The 10,546-nt window shown below is 40.1% G+C and overlaps 3 protein-coding genes across 4 annotated transcripts in view; all 3 read left to right on the top strand.

Moving 5' to 3' along the window:
* Positions 1-1,722: 1,722 nt before the first annotated feature.
* Positions 1,723-4,418, top strand: SDH6 (succinate dehydrogenase subunit). Of its 2 annotated transcripts, none has more exons than XM_078578928.1 (4): positions 1,723-1,973; positions 3,749-3,851; positions 3,977-4,135; positions 4,284-4,418. In XM_078578928.1, the coding sequence occupies exons 1-3, from the start codon at positions 1,791-1,793 to the stop codon at positions 4,132-4,134; spliced, it is 444 nt and encodes a 147-aa protein (XP_078435054.1). In that variant the 5' UTR covers positions 1,723-1,790; the 3' UTR covers position 4,135; positions 4,284-4,418. The 2 variants fall into 2 exon arrangements, with proteins under 2 accessions (XP_078435054.1, XP_078435053.1); XM_078578927.1 differs by having other exon boundaries at positions 1,724-1,973; positions 4,278-4,418.
* An 855-nt stretch (positions 4,419-5,273) lies between these two features.
* Positions 5,274-8,080, top strand: LOC144705402 (putative 12-oxophytodienoate reductase 5). Its single transcript, XM_078578047.1, has 4 exons — positions 5,274-5,486; positions 6,119-6,390; positions 6,482-6,655; positions 7,416-8,080. Exons 1-4 carry the CDS (start codon positions 5,422-5,424, stop codon positions 8,006-8,008), a joined length of 1,104 nt encoding a protein of 367 aa, XP_078434173.1. The 5' UTR covers positions 5,274-5,421; the 3' UTR covers positions 8,009-8,080.
* A 1,488-nt stretch (positions 8,081-9,568) lies between these two features.
* The window catches only part of LOC144705664 (12-oxophytodienoate reductase 1-like), a 3,942-nt gene continuing 2,964 nt past the window's right edge, over positions 9,569-10,546 (top strand). Inside the window, exons 1-2 of the mRNA XM_078578436.1 lie at positions 9,569-9,790; positions 10,429-10,546. The exon at positions 10,429-10,546 is cut by the window's right edge and continues 154 nt beyond it. Of these exons, the coding sequence (XP_078434562.1) occupies positions 9,726-9,790; positions 10,429-10,546 (183 nt within the window). The 5' untranslated portion in view covers positions 9,569-9,725. The remainder of the gene's footprint in view (positions 9,791-10,428) is intronic.

Genomic DNA, 10,546 nt, shown 5'->3' with positions numbered 1-10,546 from the left:
GATTTTATGCATATTTTGGGCATTTTTAACTGATCATGCTCGACTTCTACATCAATCAGATTTATCACTGATGAATATTTGCAAGTCCCATGTGTGCAAGGGGTTTTAGGAGTTAAAGGGTATGATTTTCAATGGGTTGGAATATTTCATGTGATTTTTAAGCTATTTCTTTTGGTTATTGGACCAGATTGGAGTTTTTTTTGTTTTGGGCAGCTTCATAGGAGCACTTAGAGGAGTGAGACCAAGTCTTGGATCCCTCTACTAATCCCTCTAACTTCCCTCATGAATAGGACCATGAAATTCAAGTGATGGGGCTTTTAACAGATGAAAAAATAGAATAAAATGACAAAAAAAGACATAAAGTCGTTTTTGTAATCTCTTCCTCTCTCTCGTTACCTCATTTTGGATGTGCTCTAATAGTGGCTAACCAGCATGACAAGGGCCTCCATGATCCCAGTTTATTGACCTGGTTGATATAATTTTTTAAAAGTGTTTAGTGTCTGATCATCCTTTTCTTGAAGAACAAAAAGGCCTCACCCTCAAAAAATATAAGGATCCAAGCTAAGGAAGCAGCATTTGGAGACCCTCCCCATCCATTTCCTCCATTTTTTCCTTCATTTTTTATCACTTCTTTGCTCCATCCATCCATTTTCTCTCCAAATCTTACATTCTATATCTAGTTCCCTCCCTAAATATTCATAAATATTTTAGTAATGTTCCCCATCAAAATAACTTTTTTCTGCTGCTGTGTCATTGACCGCGTCTGCCCATACAACCACGCACCCACCACTGTCCTACCTGTCCCCTTAAGCCCACTGGAGCAGCTGAAAATCTCAGATTTTGACTAAGTCCAGGTTTATTCAGGGTAATCCGCAATTCCCATGGATCCTCCAGACCCACATGCCCACAACCATCTGCATGGCCCCAATTCGCCATGTGAACTGGGTGTGTATTTCCGTGTTCTAAGTTTTAAAGTAGTTAAAGCTTAGTTAAAACTATGATGTACAACGAAGACAATGGTTAATCTTAAGATGATAAAATAGGCATGAACCAATGAAAATTGATTGTAATAATGTGCTTTCCATTTTCTTCTTCTCGTAGGAGCACAAAAAGAGGGATTAGCATTAGAGAAAGCACTAAGGCGCGGTTTGATGACGACTACTGCACTTTTAACTAAAATAATTTAAATCCTTATTAAAGTGACATAAGTTGTGTATTAATTTAGAATTAGAAATGCATATGATGAAATATTCAAACCAATCAAAAGTGTAGAATTAGTTATTCATAGAAATATAAAATAGGAAGGGTATTCATAGAAATATAATTATACATCATAGTGAATTTATTCAATCTTAAGTGATTTGTTGCACATATTGATATTAGATACTGTTTCTTATTCGAAATATAAAATAGGAAGGGTATACAGAATTTTAAATGATGAAGTGATTTTATTCAATCTTAAGTGATATGTTGCACATATTGATATTAGATACTGTTTCTTATTCGAAATATAAAATAGGAAGGGTATACAGAATTTTAAATGATGAAGTGATTTTATTCAATCTTAAGTGATATGTTGCACATATTGATATTAGATACTGTTTCTTATTCGAAATATAAAATAGGAAGGGTATACAGAATTATAAATGATAAAATGATTTTAATCAATCTTATATGATTGGTTGCACAATACTGATATTAGAAACCGTTTCTTATTCGGAAATGGTTGATGTTCTTAGTTTTACCTCCTTGAAAAGCTATCGAAGGAGAGGAGGGGCGAGGCGATCGGCATGGCGGAGGGGGTGGCAGATCGCGTTAAGCAGCACATTGAAGAGGTTAAAGAGCACTGGCGGCGCAATCTCTCCGTTCTCGACTACTCCAAGAAGGTTTTAGGGCGTGATGAACCCCTGCCGGCGTGGACCGACGCAGACATCGAAGAATTCATAGCCTCCGATCCTGTCTACGGACCCCAGGTCTAATTCGTTTTCTTTCTATCATTACCCTCTTCTAGATTCATAAGTATCGTGATTTGATCCCGATTTGGGTATTCGTTCTTGTTCCTTCTTTGTTTGGTTATCTAGATGAAATTCTGGAGTGCATGCGTGTGGTAGATGGATAATAGAATAATTTTAGTTGCTGATTGATGAACTATTTTCTCGTCTGTCTTTTGTAAATTATTTTTTGGTATCACGAAAACTTAGTGTGATTGATATTGCGAAATTGAATCGCTCTATGAGAAAGTGATGATGTGATGATAATATAGGACACCGTGCCCCGTCAATGGGCAGAATTCAATGGCTGCCTCTTCGAACTGACCGGCAGCCCATATTCATGCGCATTTTAGAATGCCATGTGTTCTCGATTTTTAGTTTGCCTGTGACATTTTCAATTCTACTCTGATATGACAATAAAGTCAAAAAATAAATAGATGATTCAACCTTCAAAATCTTTCATTCAAGAAACGTCAATTTATATTTCTGTTGGCTGCTCTATAATCAGCTTTAGCATCCATGAAGTATCCGATTTCTTTCTTTAGGTTGTGTGATCCGAAGCCCTTTGTGAAAATCATCAGTTTTTTTCTCGGCAGATACTTTAGATTGTCTTCCGTTCAACATGTGCAATGACTTACTACCTTCATCTGTAGTTTCCTGATAACCAAAGTGACCGCTAAATCGTGCATGGTCTTTTCGTTGTTGCCTAGTAGAAGAAAAGCACTGCGTAGATGCTCTGATTACCTGATAATTTTGAATATTCTGTTCAGTTCTGCGACGGACTTTATAGTCATGAAATATTTGAATGGATTCTGATGTGGTGTTCAGTGGGTACTTTGGGAAAATGTTTGGAAAATCTAGTTTTATAAATTCAGGTGCATGCCTTCTGGTCGTAGTGAATGCCATTATTAATCATGCAGAAAACGCGATTACAGATATACATGTCTTCAGGTGCTTGCATATCCTATTGCCTTGATCGATTCTTTATTCATGAAGCATGAAAGTAATGTAGGAAAAAGAATTTTGAGCATATTATCCGTTGAAAAATATGTTTTGAAAGCATGCTTTTAATTTCGAAAACTTTCAACTGTTAAACGATTTTGATAGAGCTTTGTGAATGTATCACTGGGTCAACGAGAACAACGGGCTTTGTTCCATCATAAAACGGAAACGTGAGTAATACTGAAAAAATCTTTGTTTAAACTGGCTCCCATTGAATTCACAAAGAATGAATTTCCACACAATCTTTGACATGAAAATTATTGAAATTTATGCGTTTTACTCCAACATTCATTTTGTTTAAACTGTTTGGAGGATGCACGGGCATTGTTTGTTGGATGCACACTTCGAACAGCCTCTCTTTTTTGGTTTAGATTTGATCATTTTAGTTTTTTCTGAACTCATCCATTGGTATTTCTCTTTTTATAAGTGGTGAATTCAGAAAATTCAGTGAGTTACTGTACTCTGTTGAGTTGATGTTTGTATGTTCTGACGTCCGCATTTGTTGAAATATATTATTTAATAAAATGACTAGGAATTCATTCCCGTATAAAATCTTGGTGTGTCAGTTTGCCTCGCTTCTTTGCTTTGATGGTCTCTATGATCAGAATTCTGATATGATCCCTAATCTCCTCTTAGGAGTAGTGTGTCATTTCCCTTGCAAATTTTCCCTTTAAATAGGGCGGCCTCCCTTTAGGAGGGCAGTCATGCTTAACGTCTCATTTCTTTTCCTAAATGTCTTCCTCGTTATTTTGCAGTTGAGAACTGCCATGAAATCAAAGAAGTTTGCGACTGTTGGAGCACTGATCGGTGCGGCACACTTATCCGGAATCGCCCTGAAATACTCGAAAAGCCCGCATGGTATGATTCAATCCAGATTCTTTTTCATAAAAAAACAATTTTTTGTAGACCAAGCAGAAGCATGGCATAGAAAAAAGGGGTCTATAAGGCCTGCTATTCAGAAATGTAACTTTGACATTCATCAGGTGTTGTCCTGGCTGGCGCATTTGGGGCAGCTTGTGGGCTGAATTTTGGGTTAGAAGCTGCAAACCACTGGTACAAGCTGTACAAGATCAACCCTGCTGAGGCTCATCTCAGGTTCTTCTACTGGTGGGAAGACAAGACTGCCAACAGAGATTTCTAGAGTAAGTCATTCCAGATCATCTTCTGTCATAATTACTTCGGCACAAAATTCAATCTTTAAAGTCATGTTTATGTCGACTTTTATGTGATTTTCCTTCGCTAATTAACTTGTTATTCGAGCATCCTCTCATTATCTTCTTTCAGCTGAAGTTTGGGGAGCCGCTCTGTCGTCGTCAGTCGTTCTTCCTTTCTGTATTGCACGTTGGCTTGATCTCATTTAGAATAACGAGCCGTTGACTTCTCGTTTCTTGAAATTGAAAGTCTTTATACCTGGGCATTTTAGGAGATTTCTGTCTATATGTTGAAAGTCTTCCCATTCATCATAATCTTGTGGGTTTATCTTTGAAATGTGTAACGGGCTCTTATTCAGGGCCAAAATTGGGTTTGAACAATAGTTGGGAACCCACTAAGAAAAAGTAGCCACTGTAATAGCCTTTTATGGCAATACAAACCGAAGATTAAAGCTCAATTATGATTCATAACTCAGCCATTGAGGAGGATAACATGGCAATCAATAGAAATTAGTGATCTGGCCTCAAAGCTATGGTTGTAATATTTCTTCAAAAAACAGGAATTGAAAAAACCAAATCTAGAATGACTATCTCAGCACGATCTACGGTAGATCATTGGTCAAGTCATTATTAGTTCTTGTTATGAACCTTATTATGTGGGCATTTGCCCTACGCCAACTACCCACATAATTGAAATTTTTTCACTCAACTCCAATTTAAAAATATGTATAATTTTAAATAAGTACATATTATAATGAATAAATTATAATAATATTTACATTTAAAATAAATTTGAAGTCTTTGAAAAGTATCCTACGATAGATTTGCACATGCGTTTGATTGATTAGTGGGATCCAGGATCAAGACATCGTTATTTTATATGAACTGATAGGGGCAAGTGATGTAAAAAAATATCCACAAGTTTCCAACTGTCCTTGAATAAAGGAAGGGCAAAATTATTTCTGGCCATACACGTGGTTTCCCTTTATCACTATCTCGGAATGGCGCCTTAAACTAGCAAAGTAATGGTCCCTAAACCTACTAATTACATTAACAAATTGAACTTTTGGAGCAGACACGAAAAATAAATATTTGGGGCGTTGACTTCAACTCAGAGAGAAGGGCAACCACGCACTTGGACGGATTCAAAGTCGATGTTCTCCATAGCCGCAGGAGGCTGAGCTTTGCCCACGGCTCTTCTTCTTAAAGCCATCTCTTGGGCTTCTTCAGAAGAGGGGAGAGCAGCAGAGGAGAGACAAGGAAGAAGATCGGTAGCCATGGCGCAGGAGGCCGTCCCCTTACTCACTCCCTACAAGATGGGAAAATTCGAACTTTCCCACAGGTCTCCTCCCTCCCCTTAACATCTTATTCTTCTTCTAACATCTTTTTGTTCTTCTTCTAACATCTTCTTCTTATTCTAACATCTTCTTCTTCTCATATCTTCTTCCTTTTCTAACATCTTCTTCTCCTTCATGCATATAATTCTTTCAACGTTTTCATTCTTTTAACATCATCTTCTACCTCTAACATGTTCTTTTTCTTCCAACATCATCTACTACTTCTAACATGTTCTTTTTCTTCCAACATCATCTTCTACTTCTAACATGTTCGTTTTCTGCCAACATCATCTTCCTCTTCTAACATGTTCTTTTTCTTCCAACATCATCTTCTACTTCTAACATTTTCTTTTTCTTCTAACATCATCATCTTCTTCTTCTAACACTTTCATATCATTCTAACATCTTCTTCTTCTACCATCTTCTTCTTCTCAAGTATTTTTCTTCTAACATCTTCTTATTCTTTTAACATCTTCTACCATCGTCTTCTTCTCAAGTATTCTTCTTCTAACATCTTCTTCTTATAAAGTATTCTTCTTCTACCACCTTCTTCTTCTCAAGTATTTTTCTTCTAACATCTTCTTCTTCCAACATCATCTTCTTCTTCTAACATCTTTATTCTTCGTCTGGTTTTCAGGGTGGTATTGGCTCCGCTGACGAGGCAGAGATCGTATGGCAACGTGCCACAGCCACACGCGGCGGTCTACTATTCGCAGAGGGCGACCAAGGGCGGCCTCCTCATCACAGAAGCCACCGGAGTCTCGGACACCGCTCAAGGATACCCGGAAACGCCGGGGATTTGGACAAAGGAGCAGGTCGAAGCTTGGAAGCCGATCGTTAAGGCCGTCCATGACAAGGGAGCCGTCTTCTTCTGCCAACTCTGGCACGTCGGGAGGGTCTCCAATAACGGTTATCTTCTTTCTATTGCTTCTGAGATAGAACACTGAGAAGAAGACTCCTTCCTGTCAAACGATTAATGTAGCGTTATGTGGTGGGTTAGATTTCCAGCCTGGGGGGAAAGATCCGATCTCCAGTACAGACAGGGGCGTGGGCTCCTTCGTCCAGTACGACGACACGGTCTCGGTGTACACTCCTCCTCGCCGCCTGCGAGCCGACGAGCTTCCGCAGATCGCCGATGACTTCCGCTTCGCCGCGAGAAACGCCATCGAAGCAGGTCCTGGTCCTTCTCCTTCCTCCTGTGAATCGTGGATGGATGGCACTGCGTTGACTGCTTTTCGTCCCCGAACCTTGCCCCCCAAAACCTATTCTTTCCGAGTTTCCGTGATTAAGTCTCTCTATCTCTCTCTGTCTCTCTGTCTCTATCTCTGTCTGTCTCTGTCTCTGTCTCTGTCTCTCTCTGTCTCTCTCTCTCTCTGTCTCTCTCTGTCTCTCTCTGTCTCTCTCTGTCTCTCTCTCTCTCTCTCTCTCTCTCTCTCTCTCTCTCTCTCTCTCTCTCTCTCTCTCTCTCTCTCTCTCTCTCTCTCTCTCTCTCTCTCTCTCTCTCTCTCTCTCTCTCTCTCTCTCTCTCTCTCTCTCTCTCTCTCTCTCTCTCTCTCTCTCTCTCTCTCTCTCTCTCTCTCTCTCTCTCTCTCTCTCTCTCTCTCTCTCTCTCTCTCTCTCTCTCTCTCTCTCTCTCTCTCTCTCTCTCTCTCTCTCTCTCTCTCTCTCTCTCTCTCTCTCTGTTTATCTATCTATCTCTCTATCTCTCTATCTAGCCAACCCTCCCTCTCTTTCTCTCCCTATCTATCTATCTGTCTATCTATCTATCTATCAATAATATATATCTGTCAGTCAAACTCTCTCAGTTCTCTCTCTCCCTCGCTCCGTCCCTCTCTTTAACTATCAGTTAAATTATCTCTCTCTCTCTGTCGATTTCTCTTTCGCAGTCTATCCATCTATATACGCTTACGAATACTGAGCGTCCGACACGACAGGTTTCGACGGGGTGGAGATCCACGGGGCGCACGGGTACCTCCTGGAGCAGTTCATGAAGGACAGCGTGAACGACAGAACGGACGAGTACGGGGGCAGCATCGAGAACCGCTGCCGCTTCCCGCTCGAGGTGGTGAAGGCCGTCGTCGACGAGATCGGTGCCGACAGAGTCGGCATCCGTCTATCGCCCTTCCTCGATTTCATGGAGAGCTGGGACTCTAACCCAGAAGCCCTCGGCCTATACTTAGTCCACGCCCTGGACAAGATCGGCCTTCTCTACTGCCACATGGTAGAGCCCCGCTTGGCTATCATTGAAGGTCGCCGGAAGCTACAGCATGGACTTCGCCCCTTCAGAGAGGCCTTCAAGGGGACGTTCATTGCTGCCGGGGGATACGATCGAGAGGAGGGGAACAAGGCCGTGGACAGTGGTTACACTGATTTGGTTGCGTATGGGCGGCTCTTTCTCGCTAACCCGGACCTGCCAAGACGCTTCCTCATCGACGCGCCACTCAATAAGTACAACCGCATGACCTTCTACACTCTTGATCCTGTAATTGGGTACACGGACTACCCATTTCTTGATTCCACTGCCTGATTGTTCCTCGCGGGCCTAGTCTTATTTGTGGTCTTTCTTTTTTTTATTATGGGTGATTGGACTTTACTTGCATTTGTTGGTGGTATCTCCGGAGGAGGTGATAACTTCTGCGAGATAGTTAGGAATTGATCAAGGATATTGATACTTCTATTTGTGGCCTTTCTTTTTTTTATTATGGGTGATTGGACTTTGCTTGCATTTGTTGGTGGTATCTCCGGAGGAGGTGATAACTTCTGCGAGATAAGATTTGTTTGTGATAACAATTGTTGGCTAGCGCATTTGGGGCAGCTAATGGGCTGAATTTTGGGTTAGAAGCTGCCAACCACTGGTGCAAGCTGTACAAGATCGACCCTGCTGAGGCTCATCTCAGGTTCTTCTACTGGTGGGAAGACAAGACTGCCAACAGAGATTTCTAGAGTAAGTCATTCCAGATCATCTTCTGTCATAATTACTTCGGCACAAAATTCAATCTTTAAAGTCATGTTTATGTCGACTTTTATGTGATTTTCCTTCGCTAATTAACTTGTTATTCGAGCATCCTCTCATTATCTTCTTTCAGCTGAAGTTTGGGGAGCCGCTCTGTCGTCGTCAGTCGTTCTTCCTTTCTGTATTGCACGTTGGCTTGATCTCATTTAGAATAACGAGCCGTTGACTTCTCGTTTCTTGAAATTGAAAGTCTTTATACCTGGGCATTTTAGGAGATTTCTGTCTATAAGCTGAAAGTCTTCCCATTCATCATAATCTTGTGGGTTTATCTTTGAAATGTGTAACGGGCTCTTATTCAGGGCCAAAATTGGGTTTGAACAATAGTTGGGAACCCACTAAGAAAAAGTAGCCACTGTAATAGCCTTTTATGGCAATACAAACCGAAGATTAAAGCTCAATTATGATTCATAACTCAGCCATTGAGGAGGATAACATGGCAATCAATAGAAATTAGTGATCTGGCCTCAAAGCTATGGTTGTAATATTTCTTCAAAAAACAGGAATTGAAAAAAAACAAATCTAGAATGACTATCTCAGCACGATCTACGGTAGATCATTGGTCAAGTCATTATTAGTTCTTGTTATGAACCTTATTATGTGGGCATTTGCCCTACGCCAACTACCCACATAATTGAAATTTTTTCACTCAACTCCAATTTAAAAATATGTATAATTTTAAATAATTACATATTTGACAATAAATAAATAATGAATAAAGTATAAAGATATGTACATTTAAAATAAATATGAAGTCTTTGAAAAGTATCCTACGATAGATTTGCACATGGATTTGATTGATTGGTGGGATCCAGGATCAAGACATCGTTATTTTATATGAACTGATAGGGCCACGTGTTGTTACAAAATATCCACAAGTGTCCAACTATTCTTGAATAAAGGAGGGGCAAAATTATTTCTGGACATACGCGTGGTTTCCCTTTATAACTACCTCGGAATGGCGCCTTAAACTAGCAAAGTAATGGTCCCTAAACCTACTAATTACATCAACAAATTGAACTTTTGGAGCAGACACGAAAAATTAATATTTGTGGCAGTGACTTCAAATGAGAGAGAAGGCCAACCATTCACTTGGACGGAAACATAGTCGATGTTCTCCAAAGCCGCAGGAGGCTGAGCTTTGCCCACGGCTCTTCTTCTTAAATTCATCTCTTGGACTTCTTCAGAAGAGGGGAGAGCAGCAGAGGAGGGACAAGGAAGAAGATCGGTAGCCATGGCGCAGGAGGCCGTCCCCTTGCTCACTCCCTACAAGATGGGAAAATTCGAACTTTCCCACAGGTCTCCTCCCTCTTCCCCCTAACATCTTCTTCTTCTTCTAACATCTTTTTCTTCTTCAAACATCTTCTTCTTCTAATATCTTCTTCCCTTTCTAACATCTTCTTCTTCTAATATCTTCTTCCCTTTCTAACATCTTCTTCTCCTTCTGGCATATTATTCTTCTAACGTTTTCATCCTTTTAACATCATCTTCTACTTCTAACATATTCTTTTTCTTCCAGCATCTTCTGCTTCAAACATGTTTTTTTCTTCTAACATCATCTTCTACTTCTAACATGTTCTTTTTCTTCTAACATCATCATCTTCTTCTTCTAACACTTTCATATTATTCTAACATCTTATTCTTCTCAAGTATTTTTTTTCTAACATCTTCTTATTTTTGTAACATCTTCTTCTTCTACTGTCGTCTTCTTCTCAAGTATTCTTCTTCTAACATCTTCTTCTTATAACGTCTTCTTCTTCTACCATCTTCTTCTTCTGAAGTATTCTTCTTCTAACATCTTCTTATAACGTCTTCTTCTTCTACCATCTTCTTCTTCTCAAGTATTTTTCTTCAAGCAGTTTTATATTCTTCTAACATCTTCTTCTTCGAACATCATCTTTTTCTTCTAACATCTTTATTCTTCGTCTTGTTTTCAGGGTAGTGTTGGCTCCGCTGACGAGGCAGAGATCGTATGGCTTCGTGGCACAGCCACACGCGGCGGTCTACTATTCACAGAGGGCGACCAAGGGCGGCTTCCTCATCTCAGAAGCCGCC

This window comes from Wolffia australiana, chromosome 7 (genome assembly GCF_029677425.1).
Source record: "Wolffia australiana isolate 7733 chromosome 7, ASM2967742v1".
NCBI classification, from domain to species: Eukaryota; Viridiplantae; Streptophyta; class Magnoliopsida; order Alismatales; family Araceae; genus Wolffia; species Wolffia australiana.
This window is presented reverse-complemented; position numbering and strand designations above follow the sequence as displayed.